The sequence below is a fragment of the Symphodus melops genome, assembly GCF_947650265.1.
Source record: "Symphodus melops genome assembly, chromosome: 21".
NCBI classification, from domain to species: Eukaryota; Metazoa; Chordata; class Actinopteri; order Labriformes; family Labridae; genus Symphodus; species Symphodus melops.
The window spans coordinates 1,970,011-1,984,251 of NC_136711.1; the positions used below are offsets into that span (position 1 = coordinate 1,970,011).

A 14,241-nucleotide genomic window follows, 5' to 3' on the forward strand; every position below is an offset into this window, starting at 1 on the left:
AAACTTCAGGGGGGTTGTCTCATTGGACTACGCCTGAAGTGGAGTATACTCCACACTGAATACAGAGAAGTATCACACACTGAGGACAGAAAAATTATAAATGTATAATTATTTATTAAGTTATATGAAATATAAATATAAAAATATAAATATAAAACATAAAAATATGATAATATATAATATAATATATATAGACTATGCTCTTATTAAATACAGAAACTTCAGGGGGGTTGTCTCATTGGACTACGCCTGAAGTGGAGTATACTCCACACTGAATACAGAGAAGTATCACACACTGAGGACAGAAAAATTATAAATGTATAATTATTTATTAAGGTATATGAAATATAAATATAAAAATATAAATATAAAACATAAAAATATGATAATATATAATATAATATATATAGACTATGCTCTTATTAAATACAGAAACTTCAGGGGGGTCGTTATTGGACTACGCCTGAAGTAGAGTATACTCCACCAGGTGGCGCTGTCTCCTTCTGAATCTGAAGTGTTTCTTCCACCATGGTTTCCTCTTCCTCTTCCTCCCGAGGACTCCCTGAAGCTCGACGTCTTTGGTTTCCAACATCCGTCTCCACTCTTTCTCTCTTTGCAGAAACATCTTGCCGAGCTCGTTGGTTCTTTCGATCTCCTTCAGTCTTCTCTGGCAGCTCTCCTTGTTTTCAGCCAGCTCCTTTAAGTAGCTCTCCTCCAGCGACCTACACTTCATTTCCCACTTCTCGTTGTTCTGACTCAGTTCTGATCGGATCTCACCAAACAGAATCAGGTTGTCCTCGTGCTCCTCCGTGACTCCGATCGCTCTCTCTAACAAAGAGGAGATGAGGTCTTTCTGTTCTTTCAACTTCCCCTCCAGATGTTTCACTTTGATCTGCCACCTTTCTTCACACTCCTGCAGCTTAGTGACGGCGTTCTCCTCTCTGAGGTGGATCAACTTTTGATAGAGATCTTCCAAGGCTGAAAACGTCGCTGCGTTCTCCTCTCGCTGCCGCAGCGTAACTTCTTCAAGAGACTTTATGTCTCTTGAAACCTGAATTCTGCTTTCACCAATTTCCCATTTGGATATTTCCAGCTCCTCCTCGAGATGTCTCACTCTCACTTGCCACTCTTCCTCTTTAACTCTGATCACCTCTCGGTAGTGATCGTCCTTTGCAGAAAGTGCTGCGTCCTTCTCCTCCCTCTGAATGCGCAGACTCTCCTCAAGAGAGGCGATTTCCTTCTCTCTTCTGCTTTTTTCTTCAGTTAGTTCTTGAACCTTGAGCTCCACCTGTCTTACTATCATCCGCCACTTTCCGTCACATTCCCTCAGTTTCCCTTCAGCCTCCTCATCTTGAAGTCGGATCGCTTCCACGTAGCGTTTTTTCGCGGCTTTCCCCTCCTCATCCTGCAGGCGCAAATATTCCTCACAAGAGTCGATGTTTCTCTTGTACTCCTCCAGCTCCTCCTGCAGCGGTCTCGTTTTCTCCCGCCACTCTTCTTCACGTTGGCTCAGTTGTGCAGCAGTGGTCTCGTCTCTCTGAATGTGCAGACTTTCCTCAGGAGAAGTTTCTTCTTTCGCACGTCGTTTCGTGCTTTCTTCCAGTTCTCTGTTGGATTCCTCGAGCCGTCTCATTCTCGTCTGCAATGATGTCCTCTCCTCCTGAAAGTCCTCCTCCATCTTCTTGATTTTGTCCCTCATGTCTCCTGTCTCTCTCTCAGCGTGTCTCTGCTTCTGCTGCAGCGTTGACTTCTCCTCCCTCAGGCTCTTCATCTCACACTCCAGCTTCTTGATTTTGTCCTGAGCTGAGCGATGAGCTGCATTAAGCATCTCCAGGAGAAGTTTGGGAGACGTTGCAATGTATTGTCCATTTTCATAAGACTGAACAATTTCTTCATTGGATAATACTGGAGAACGCCACAAGCCATAACTCGACATTTCTCTTTTGTTTGGGTTCATCTGTTCAAAAATGTGTTCGACAAGTTGTATTAATTAATAAAAGTATTTCCTGGTTCACTTGGTGTTTGTCCTTACACAGAGCAGCCTTCCTCATGTGGGCACTGTGATGTCACAGATCAAAGGCGCAATGGATTTCAAACATAGTTTATTTCTTCAATTTGACTGTTGCTAAGCAACCCAAATGTTACCCTCTTAGAGTCGCTGTGATTGGCTAGTTGTTCCTGACGTTCTAGTCCTGATTGTTTGATTCAGAAATTATGAATAGATTTTTAAAAAATTAAAAAAAACACAGATCAGACGCAGATTTACGCAGTTCTCTTTTATAAGAATATTTTTATTGCATTTCTATTCTACCATAGTGCATATATTACCTGTTTCAATAAATACGTCAGGTTAACTACAGTACAGCTAGCAGCACAAAAGCAAACAGTAACCTGATTCAGAAGTCATAAATAATTGACAGTCAGTTTTGGGTCTGCACAGTAAAAGTTTCTGTTCCCTTCAATACAATAAAAAACTAAAAACACAACGTTTGTCCTTAAAACATGAATAGTCAGAGTTCTTACAGGGACCGTCCCTGATGTGTTTAAGTGCATTATTTGGGGTTTTCAGACCGCAGGAACTTTCTCATAGTTTTAGGAACTGTTGGAACCGGCCCTCTTTTTTTGGTGATTCTGCATCGCAGGAACTCTGGACTATTTTAGTTCCTACACCCCCGTTTAGAGGAACCTTTTTAGCTCCTGCTTCAGAATAGACACCATGGCGGTGCAGATGGAGAAGAGGTGACCTGCGGTGTATTCTCAGGGAACTCTCTAGCGAACAGTTCCTCTTCAAAAGGTCCCGAGAACTGTTTGGTCAAAAACACCTTGTTGTTGGAAACATGGCTCGGTTTGTTCACGGTTTTTGGCACTAAATCTAAAATCTAAAATTTTGCACAAATTCTACAAAAAATCTTCTGGATAATTCTTTTGCCATAAATGGCACAGCAGATGAAGTTAAAACCTTTAACAGCTTTTTAATGAAACCAAACATTATCTCAGGCTGTTTGATTGTTTCGTGCATTTATCAGATTCTTAAATACTGTAAAATATAACACAAACTCTAAATCTGCTCAGCAAATATCTTTCAAGTCATGACATTAGCAGTGAGGTCGTCTTCTAAAACAATAGTGTGAATGCTTTCAAGCATTCACACTAATAATAATAACAATTGTAGTAGTGTGGTTTGCCTTTCAGGCAACCACCCTATTAAATATATACATAATCCATCTAAAATAAATGTCATTTAAATAAATGTAAAAAATAAATGTAAAATAAAGTAATTAATTAAAATAAGTGTAAAGACTATGCTCTTATTAAATACAGAAACTTCAGGGGGGTTGTCTCATTGGACTACGCCTGAAGTGGAGTATACTCCACACTGAATACAGAGAAGTATCACACACTGAGGACAGAAAAATTATAAATGTATAATTATTTATTAAGGTATATGAAATATAAATATAAAAATATAAATATAAAACATAAAAATATGATAATATATAATATAATATATATAGACTATGCTCTTATTAAATACAGAAACTTCAGGGGGGTCGTTATTGGACTACGCCTAAAGTGGAGTATACTCCACCAGGTGGCGCTGTCTCCTTCTGAATCTGAAGTGTTTCTTCCACCATGGTTTCCTCTTCCTCTTCCTCCCGAGGACTCCCTGAAGCTCGACGTCTTTGGCTTCCAACATCCGTCTCCACTCTTCCTCTCTTTGCAGAAACATCTTCCCGAGCTCGTTGGTTCTTTCGATCTCCTTCAGTCTTCTCTGGCAGCTCTCCTTGTTTTCAGCCAGCTCCTTTAAGTAGTTCTCCTCCAGCGTCCTACACTTCATTTCCCACTTCTCGTTGTTCTGACTCAGTTCTGATCGGATCTCACCAAACAGAATCAGGTTGTCCTCGTGCTCCTCCGTGACTCCGATCGCTCTCTCTAACAAAGAGGAGACGAGGTCTTTCTGTTCTTTCAACGTCCCCTCCAGATGTTTCACTTTGATCTGCCACTTTTCTTCACACTCCTGCAGCTTAGTGACGGCGTTCTCCTCTCTGAGGCGGATCAACTTTTGATAGAGATCTTCCAAGGCTGAAAACGTCGCTGCGTTCTCCTCTCGCTGCCGCAGCGTAACATCTTCAAGAGACTTTATTTCTCTTGAAACCTGAATTCTGCTTTCACCAATTTCCCATTTGGATATTTCCAGCTCCTCCTCGAGATGTCTCACTCTCACTTGCCACTCTTCCTCTTTAACTCTGATCACCTCTCGGTAGTGATCTTCCATGGCTGAAATCCTCGCAGCGTTCTCGTCTCTCTGCAGGCGCCACGTTTCTTCACGAGCGTTGATTTCTCGCTCCATTTCATCGAGTTCGCTCCTCGATCGAGTGACTTCCTCCTCCAGACGTCTCGCCGTCAGCTCCCACACTTCCTCAGAAGAAGTCATTTCCCTCTCTGCTTGTTTTCTTCCTTCGGCGAGTTCGCTCCTGGATTCTTCCAGCTCCTCCTCGAGTCGTGTCACTCTGATCTGACACTTGTCTTCACACTCCCTGAGCTCTGTGGCAGCGTGCTGCTCTTTTTGGACGATCACCTCTCGGTAGTGATCGTCCTTTGCAGAAAGTGCTGCGTCCTTCTCCTCCCTCTGAATGCGCAGACTCTCCTCAAGAGAGGCGATTTCCTTCTCTCTTCTGCTTTTTTCTTCAGTTAGTTCTTGAACCTTGAGCTCCACCTGTCTTACTATCATCCGCCACTTTCCGTCACATTCCCTCAGTTTCCCTTCAGCCTCCTCATGTTGAAGTTGGATCGCTTCCACGTAGCGTTTTTTCGCGGCTTTCCCCTCCTCGTCCTGCAGGCGCAAATATTCCTCACAAGAGGCGATGTTCCTCTTGTACTCCTCCACCTCCTCCTGCAGCTGTCTCGTTTTCTCCCGCCACTCTTCTTCACGTTGGCTCAGTTGTGCAGCAGTGGTCTCGTCTCTCTGAATGTGCAGACTTTCCTCAGGAGAAGTTTCTTCTTTCACACGTCGTTTCGTGCTTTCTTCCAGTTCTCTGTTGGATTCCTCGAGCCGTCTCATTCTCGTCTGCCATGATGTCCTCTCCTCCTGAAAGTCCTCCTCCATCTTCTTGATGACGTCCCTCATGTCTCCTGTCTCTCTCTCAGCGTGTCTCTGCTTCTGCTGCAGCGTTGACTTCTCCTCCCTCAGGCTCTTCATCTCACACTCCAGCTTCTTGATTTTGTCCTGAGCTGAGCGATGAGCTGCATTAAGCATCTCCAGGAGAAGTTTGGGAGACGTTGCAATGTATTGTCCATTTTCATAAGACTGAACAATTTCTTCATTGGATAATACTGGAGAACGCCACAAGCCATAACTCGACATTTCTCTTTTGTTTGGGTTCATCTGTTCAGAAATGTGTTCTACAAGTTGTATTAATTAATAAAAGTATTTCCTGGTTCACTTGGTGTTTGTCCTTGCACAGAGCAGCCTTCCTCATGTGGGCGCTGTGATGTCACAGATCAAAGGCGCAATGGGTTTCAAACATAGTTTATTTCTTCAATTTGACTGTTGCTAAGCAACCCAAATGTTACCCTCTTAGAGTCGCTGTGATTGGCTAGTTGTTCCTGACGTTCTAGTCCTGATTGTTTGATTCAGAAATTATGAATAGATTTTTAAAAAATTAAAAAAACACAGATCAGACGCAGATTTACGCAGTTCTCTTTTATAAGAATATTTTTATTGCATTTCTATTCTACCATAGTGCCTATATTACCTGTTTCAATAAATACATCAGGTTAACTACAGTACAGCTAGCAGCACAAAAGCAAACAGTAATCTGATTCAGAAGTCATAAATAATTGACAGTCAGTTTTGGGTCTGCACAGTAAAAGTTTCTGTTCCCTTCAATACAATAAAAAACTAAAAACACAACGTTTGTCCTTAAAACATGAATAGTCAGAGTTCTTACAGGGACCGTCCCTGATGTGTTTAAGTGCATTATTTGGGGTTTTCAGACCGCAGGAACTTTCTCATAGTTTTAGGAACTGTTGGAACCGGCCCTCTCTTTTTGGTGATTCTGCATCGCAGGAACTCTGGACTATTTTAGTTCCTACACCCCCGTTTAGAGGAACCTTTTTAGCTCCTGCTTCAGAGTAGACACCATGGCGGTGCAGATGGAGAAGAGGTGACCTGCGGTGTATTCTCAGGGAACTCTCTAGCGAACAGTTCCTCTTCAAAAGGTCCCGAGAACTGTTTGGTCAAAAACACCTTGTTGTTGGAAACATGGCTCGGTTTGTTGACGGTTTTTGGCACTAAATCTAAAATCTAAAATTTTGCACAAATTCTACAAAAAATCTTCTGGATAATTCTTTTGCCATAAATGGCACAGCAGATGAAGTTAAAAACCTTTAACAGCTTTTTAATGAAACCAAACATTATCTCAGGCTGTTTGATTGTTTCGTGCATTTATCAGATTCTTAAATACTGTAAAATATAACAGTACACAAACTCTAAATCTGCTCAGCAAATATCTTTCAAGTCATGACATTAGCAGTGAGGTCGTCTTCTAAAACGTCATAGTTCTTCTTGTAATGTGTGAACATACAATAACAATGTTAAAAAAAAAAACTACGCTGTATGAAACAGGAGCATGACTCAGAATGATATCGAACATACAAACATGTTCAAACCGGAGCACAAAAGAGGGAGCACATTACTCCCATTCTGGCCCCCCTACACTGGCTGCCTGTGCATTTTAGAGTTCATTTTAAGATTCTTTTATTTGTTTGTAAATCTTTAAATGGTCTCGCCCCACCTTACCTCTCTGAGCTGCTCCATCCCTACGCTCCTGCCCGGTGCCTCAGGTCAGCTGACCAGCTGCTCCTGGAGGTACCGAGGTGTAAGTGGAAGCTCAGGGGGGTTAGGGCTTTTTCTTCTGCCGGTCCCAAACTCTGGAACGACCTCCCTCTGCATATAAGACACGCCCCCTCACTGTCCATTTTTAAAACTCATCTTAAAACATATTTTTATTCTTTGGCTTTTAACCCAGCATGAGACTCTGTTTTTGTTTTAGTGTTTTATTGTTTTTATTGTTTTTATTGTTTTAACCCTGTTAGTGTTTTACTTATGTTTTATGTTTGTGCTCTTCATGGATGTACAGCACTTTGTCACAGCCATGGCTGTTTAAAGCGCTTTATAAATAAAGTTGAGTTGAGTTGAGTTGAAACACTGACAGTAACTAAATCTATGTGTCACAGTCGCTGTTCACGCACATCTAAACACAAAATCATTCAAAGATGAAGCTAAATAAAACAGTCTGTCCACGTGTGGTTCGTCTTAAAAGCAACAACAGGGACTTTTCAAATGTTTTTGTTTTTTTTCAAATTGTCGACCACCATTACTGGGCTTCAAAATACCTGATCAGTAACCAGTGGGTGACGTCCATATTTTATACAGTCCATGTTTAAAACCACTCACTAATTATTTTGTTACCTTCCCACTATGTTGACGAGGAGAGACGCCTGATTGGACGCCGGAGGTCACTGCTGCTTCATAAAGCTCTCTGTGACCTGGGCCGACAACTCAAACATGCTGAAACTAGGATTAATGTTGGAGATGCTTTTGAAACATGGAGAGAGGTTAGAACGCAGAAAGCTTTACAGACCCATGCAGAGCTGGCTAAACACTGAAGCTACAGTGTCCACCACATGCAGAGCTGGCTAAACACTGAAGCTACAGTGTCCACCACATGCAGAGCTGGCTAAACACTGAAGCTACAGTGTCCACCACATGCAGAGCTGGCTAAACACTGAAGCTACAGTGTCCACCACATGCAGAGCTGGCTAAACACTGAAGCTACAGTGTCCACCACTGAAGGGGGGGGGGGGGGCAGCTCTCTGAAACGTTTTGAATTTACAAAAATAAAACTGCCATTGCAGAGGAATGGCATCATTGTTGACTTATTTTTTTAAGGAGGAAAACCTCAGTTTAAAAAACGTAGAATAGAAGTGTGTAGAACAGGTCTCAGAAAGGATCAATCACTGGCCTTTTCACAGATTTCAACATATCACAAAAATCCTCCTGACCATAAAGATTGTTACAACAATGAACGCTTTGATTTAGATCAACTTTCCTCAAGCATCTTCTTCTCTGAATGCTTCCAGCGTCCCTCTTTAAGGTCATTTACAAGCATACAAAGTACAAAGTCAGATTGTTAAAATGCTACAAAACTTCACCTACCTTTGAACGTATTGGTTGATTCATATCGCAGCAGGCATTTCTAGACTATTTGGCAAACCTATAAACTACTACGATAACATTTAGCTTAAAAAAATAAAAGTATCAAAATGGAGGGATAAGAGAACAAATGTGGTCAGGCCTCATTCATATACAGATACACAGCGAAGGGGGACATTTCTATTTTGTTCACATGATGGATATTACGCAAGCGATCGCTAACAGAATTAGCATCGAGGAGGCCGGAGTTTTAAGTAGAGTTCGTTTCTTAGCGTCTCTACAGTTTGTAACACCACAGTTGTGTCAGGGGTCAAAGGTCGGTGGCCTGTGGACTGAATGACTGTCGCCCTATTGACACCTCGGAGGTGAGTTAGAAGAGGACGCTGCATTGGTTGGGCTGTAAAGGGGAAAAAAGCCCATTTAAAAAAATCCTGTGTTTATTTATTTGTGTTTCGGTTCGGTTGCTATTTGATTGTTCTTTGAGACTCTTATGAATGTGCACACTGAATAGACAGACACACTGAGGACAGAAAAATTATAAATGTATAATTATTTATTAAGGTATATGAAATATAAATATAAAAATATAAAAATAAAACATAAAAATATGATAATATATAATATAATATATAGAGACTATGCTCTTATTAAATACAGAAACTTTAGGGGGGTCGTCTCATTGGACTACGCCTAAAGTGGAGTATACTCCACCAGGTGGCGCTGTCTCCTTCTGAATCTGAAGTGTTTCTTCCACCATGGTTTCCTCTTCCTCTTCCTCCCGAGGACTCCCTGAAGCTCGACGTCTTTGGCTTCCAACATCCGTCTCCACTCTTTCTCTCTTTGCAGAAACATCTTGCCGAGCTCGTTGGTTCTTTCGATCTCCTTCAGTCTTCTCTGGCAGCTCTCCTTGTTTTCAGCCAGCTCCTTTAAGTAGTTCTCCTCCAGCGTCCTACACTTCATTTCCCACTTCTCGTTGTTCTGACTCAGTTCTGATCGGATCTCACCAAACAGAATCAGGTTGTCCTCGTGCTCCTCCGTGACTCCGATCGCTCTCTCTAACAAAGAGGAGATGAGGTCTTTCTGTTCTTTCAGCGTCCCCTCCAGATGTTTCACTTTGATCTGCCACCTTTCTTCACACTCCTGCAGCTTAGTGACGGCGTTCTCCTCTCTGAGGCGGATCAACTTTTGATAGAGATCTTCCAAGGCTGAAAACGTCGCTGCGTTCTCCTCTCGCTGCCGCAGCGTAACATCTTCAAGAGACTTTATTTCTCTTGAAACCTGAATTCTGCTTTCACCAATTTCCCATTTGGATATTTCCAGCTCCTCCTCGAGATGTCTCACTCTCACTTGCCACTCTTCCTCTTTAACTCTGATCACCTCTCGGTAGTGATCTTCCATGGCAGAAATCCTCGCAGCGTTCTCGTCTCTCTGCAGGCGCTCCATTTCATCGAGTTCGCTCCTCGATCGAGCGACTTCCTCCTCCAGACGTCTCGCCGTCAGCTCCCACACTTCCTCAGAAGAAGTCATTTCCCTCTCTGCTTGTTTTCTTCCTTCGGCGAGTTCGCTCCTGGATTCTTCCAGCTCCTCCTCGAGTCGCGTCACTCTGATCTGACACTTGTCTTCACACTCCCTGAGCTCTGTGGCAGCGTGCTGCTCTTTTTGGACGATCACCTCTCGGTAGTGATCGTCCTTTGCAGAAAGTGCTGCGTCCTTCTCCTCCCTCTGAATGTGCAGACTCTCCTCAAGAGAGGCGATTTCCTTCTCTCTTCTGCTTTTTTCTTCAACTAGTTCTTGAACCTTGAGCTCCACCTGTCTTACTATCATCCGCCACTTTCCGTCACATTCCCTCAGTTTCCCTTCAGCCTCCTCATGTTGAAGTCGGATCGCTTCCACGTAGCGTTTTTTCGCGGCTTTCCCCTCCTCATCCTGCAGGCGCAAATATTCCTCACAAGAGTCGATGTTTCTCTTGTACTCCTCCAGCTCCTCCTGCAGCTGTCTCGTTTTCTCCCGCCACTCTTCTTCACGTTGGCTCAGTTGTGCAGCAGTGGTCTCGTCTCTCTGAATGTGCAGACTTTCCTCAGGAGAAGTTTCTTCTTTCACACGTCGTTTCGTGCTTTCTTCCAGTTCTCTGTTGGATTCCTCGAGCCGTCTCATTCTCGTCTGCCATGATGTCCTCTCCTCCTGAAAGTCCTCCTCCATCTTCTTGATGACGTCCCTCATGTCTCCTGTCTCTCTCTCAGCGTGTCTCTGCTTCTGCTGCAGCGTTGACTTCTCCTCCCTCAGGCTCTTCATCTCACACTCCAGCTTCTTGATTTTGTCCTGAGCTGAGCGATGAGCTGCATTAAGCATCTCCAGGAGAAGTTTGGGAGACGTTGCAATGTATTGTCCATTTTCATAAGACTGAACAATTTCTTCATTGGATAATACTGGAGAACGCCACAAGCCATAACTCGACATTTCTCTTTTGTTTGGGTTCATCTGTTCAGAAATGTGTTCTACAAGTTGTATTAATTAGTAAAAGTATTTCCTGGTTCACTTGGTGTTTGTCCTTACACATAGCAGCCTTCCTCATGTGGGCGCTGTGATGTCACAGATCAAAGGCGCGATGGGTTTCAAACATAGTTTATTTCTTCAATTTGACTGTTGCTAAGCAACCCAAATGTTACCCTCTTAGAGTCGCTGTGATTGGCTAGTTGTTCCTGACGTTCTAGTCCTGATTGTTTGATTCAGAAATTATGAATAGATTTTTAAAAAATTAAAAAAACACAGATCAGACGCAGATTTACGCAGTTCTCTTTTATAAGAATATTTTTATTGCATTTCTATTCTACCATAGTGCATATATTACCTGTTTCAATAAATACATCAGGTTAACTACAGTACAGCTAGCAGCACAAAAGCAAACAGTAACCTGATTCAGAAGTCATAAATAATTGACAGTCAGTTTTGGGTCTGCACAGTAAAAGTTTCTGTTCCCTTCAATACAATAAAAAACTAAAAACACAACGTTTGTCCTTAAAACATGAATAGTCAGAGTTCTTACAGGGACCGTCCCTGATGTATTTGTAAGAGCCAATATGCATATTGTTGATTTGATTATAAATATTTAGTTAAAAATGATTAAAATGTGATTTTCAGTAAGTCCATGTTAATTCACAATGTTTAAAATGGTTTGTAAAGTCATAATTTAGTCATTGAATGTTTTTGGTCATGACATCACTGCGTATTTAAATATGACGCATGTAACGTAGGTAGTTGGAGTCAAGTGTTGATGGAAGCTACACAGTTTTTTGACCGTGCTTTCGACCTTTGTTATACTTTTATTTTACTTTGAATTTTTTACAGTAAACTTTTTAAAACGAAGAAAAGTTGTCGTTTTTTCGCTCGCGTTGCAAAAACTGTGAGTTGACTCCAATAAGTGGTACAAAGGACAAAGAAAGAGACGGAGTGCCACTACATTAGTCAAGAAACTAGCTTAATGGATCAATAAGCTGGAACGTGCTCGCGCGCGTGGAGGGCGCTGCTGTCCGCGCACGGAGGAGGAAACGAGAGCTCACCTCATAAAGCTAGCAGAAGCGGGTTATCCTTTAAAGTATTCTCCAAGTAAAGGTAACGTGAAATCTAAATACTAGTTTTTGCTTCTCTCTGCATTTTTAAGGCCGATTCAACATGTTGAGTCGACGTCAGCGTCGATCACTGTGATTGGCTGTTCAGTGCTTCCTGTGATCTATAGTGTGAGTCTCTGGGCTGCTTCTCAATACAGCTGCAGTTACTGTTTTCCTTCCATCAACGGCTCACATTGAGCCATGATCATTACCTCCAGGTCCAAGAATATATATGCAACAGTGTTTGGGCTGTAAATGATTAGACATTAAACAGAGTGAAACCTTTTAGTTCACTCTCACAAGCAGTGCTGTAATGTTCACTCTGACTGTCATCGTCTCTGTGTTGCAGGATCTGAGTAAAGCCAAAGCAGCATGTGTGACTGAGAGGGCCCAGGCAGAGGAGGAACTGGGCCGGGTGCGAGCTCAGGCGCGCCTGGAGGAGGTGAGTTCAAGAAGGCTTCACCTGTGATCAGGTCAGCAGGTGAAACATGTCGTCACTGGAGGACATTTATGTTCAGCCTGGAAACAAATTCAGGTTCATCCCAGACATCAGTGGATGAAGGGAAACCTTTGCGATGAGACACTGCAACACTCAGTTTGAAGTTATGACTAAAAAAACCATCAGCAGCAAAAAACTGTTTCAATAATGAAAGCTTTCATGCCTGTGACTGAGAGAGAGAGAAGCAGCAAATATCCACAGTGAGTGTTTCATAAGTGAGCAGGATGGAAGTTAACAGTTTTGCTTCATTCAGTTTAAGTCAAACTGTTCGACTGTGGGGTCATCTTTTGATTGGTCCTGGGTAGTTTCAGTTCTGTCAAAGTGACTCCATTCTTGCTGTTTTTTTTGCCCTCCCCACCGAGCAGCAGGAGCACGTCTCCTCATTGGAGGAGAAGCTTCGCTCGGTGCGCTCCTCCATGCAGGAGGTGCAGCTGCACTGCTCCCAGCAGAAACAGACCATCAGTGAGCTGCAGGCCAAGAACGGCCAGCAGAGCGTCGAGACGGACGGACTGAGGCGCAGGATCGAGGAGCTCCAGCAGGTCAGGATCAACAAGCTGCTTTATGTGTCTGCATCCTTCTCGTAGCGAGGAGCCGTCTTTGTGCAGCTGCTCCAAGCGCTCCAGTAGAGAATCCTATAACCTACAGAAAGACACCGTTCACCACATGGGCGCTCTATTCTGCTCGGACAAAATGCTAGCTGGTCTTAGTGTTCTTAATCTGAGTGAATCGCTTGCTTCGTTTTGGAATAAATAGATAACTGTTGTTTTATATGGTTGTGTGGTTGCAGGAGCTGTCGGGGAAGGACCAGGAGAGGGTGGCTGAGGTGAGCCGGGTGAGGGTGGAGCTGCAGGAGCAGATCGGACATTTACAGGCAGAGAGGACCGCGCAGGGAGGACTCAAAGAGAAGATCAGCGCCCTGGAGAGAGAGATTAAAGGTGCCGCTTCACGCCGAATCACTTTCAGTCGTGCCACATCAGACGCTTCTTCACTTTTTAATAAAGAGGACTGATTTGTTCAGAACATATGATGTAGATTGTAGTTTATCCTGTCATATCTCCCCTCACCTGTGGCTTGCTGTCCTGCAGTACTCAGCAGTAACCACCGAGAGGCGCTCCTGGACAAAGAGAGCGAGCTGTCTTCCATGCTGGAGAAGCTGCGGCTTAAAGACGCAGAGATCCAGAGGATGAGGGAGGACGAGGCCAACAGAGCCAGCTACCTGCAGAGCGCCATCCTCACCTACGTTCAGGGCTCACCTCTGGGACACTTCAGCAGCCCAAAGAAGTGAGCAGACACCTCAGCTCCTCCGCTGCTACCTCGGACCCTCGCCGTATCTCTGCACAGGTCAGGAGCGTCCAGCACAGATTACAAATCCAAATCATCAGGACTTTAAAAGAAGAAAAGAGTGGGAAAAAAAATCAGGAGTGAAGCAACAGATATTTTCTGTTAGTGCTGTTTTTAAACCAAACACAATGTGCTGATAGAGGCGGGATATGAAGAGTTAGAAAAGCCTGAAATTGTCGGAGCAGGTCCCACTTTGATAGTCGACTTGGTTCACAGGAAAAAGGTAGAATAACTGCGAGTAAGACAGTCAAAATCAATCATTCTGTTTTTTCAGCGTGACTAATATCTTCACGACACAGAAATAGAAATAATGCTATAAAGATCTCAAACATGAGTCAGACAGTGAGGTGTAACGTTTGTCCAACATGTTGTCGTGTTTCGCTCTTCCATTGACTGACACGACGGTAAGTAACCATTGAAACCCGTGTGGACTGTGCTGCCCCATCCTGTCACATTTTCAAGCCTTAAAGAGCATATTGCAGGTTAAAGACAAAATTTAACTAATCATAGAAAAATACGTTAACAATGCTGTTTTTAAAGAAATTCTGAAATTAATAACCCACAGGGTCTCCTGGAGA

At 43.1% G+C, this 14,241-nt stretch overlaps 2 protein-coding genes across 2 annotated transcripts in view; both read left to right on the plus strand.

Moving 5' to 3' along the window:
• acbd4 (acyl-CoA binding domain containing 4) overlaps window positions 1-14,241 on the plus strand; it is a 179,971-nt gene that overhangs the window by 104,087 nt on the left and 61,643 nt on the right. The gene's annotated exons all lie outside the window — the stretch shown is intronic.
• Window positions 12,122-13,979, plus strand: LOC306817033 (leucine-rich repeat-containing protein 45-like). The gene is made up of 4 exons (XM_079333583.1): window positions 12,122-12,265; window positions 12,688-12,861; window positions 13,110-13,257; window positions 13,408-13,979. Exons 1-4 carry the CDS (start codon window positions 12,137-12,139, stop codon window positions 13,605-13,607), a joined length of 651 nt encoding a protein of 216 aa, XP_079189709.1. The 5' UTR covers window positions 12,122-12,136; the 3' UTR covers window positions 13,608-13,979.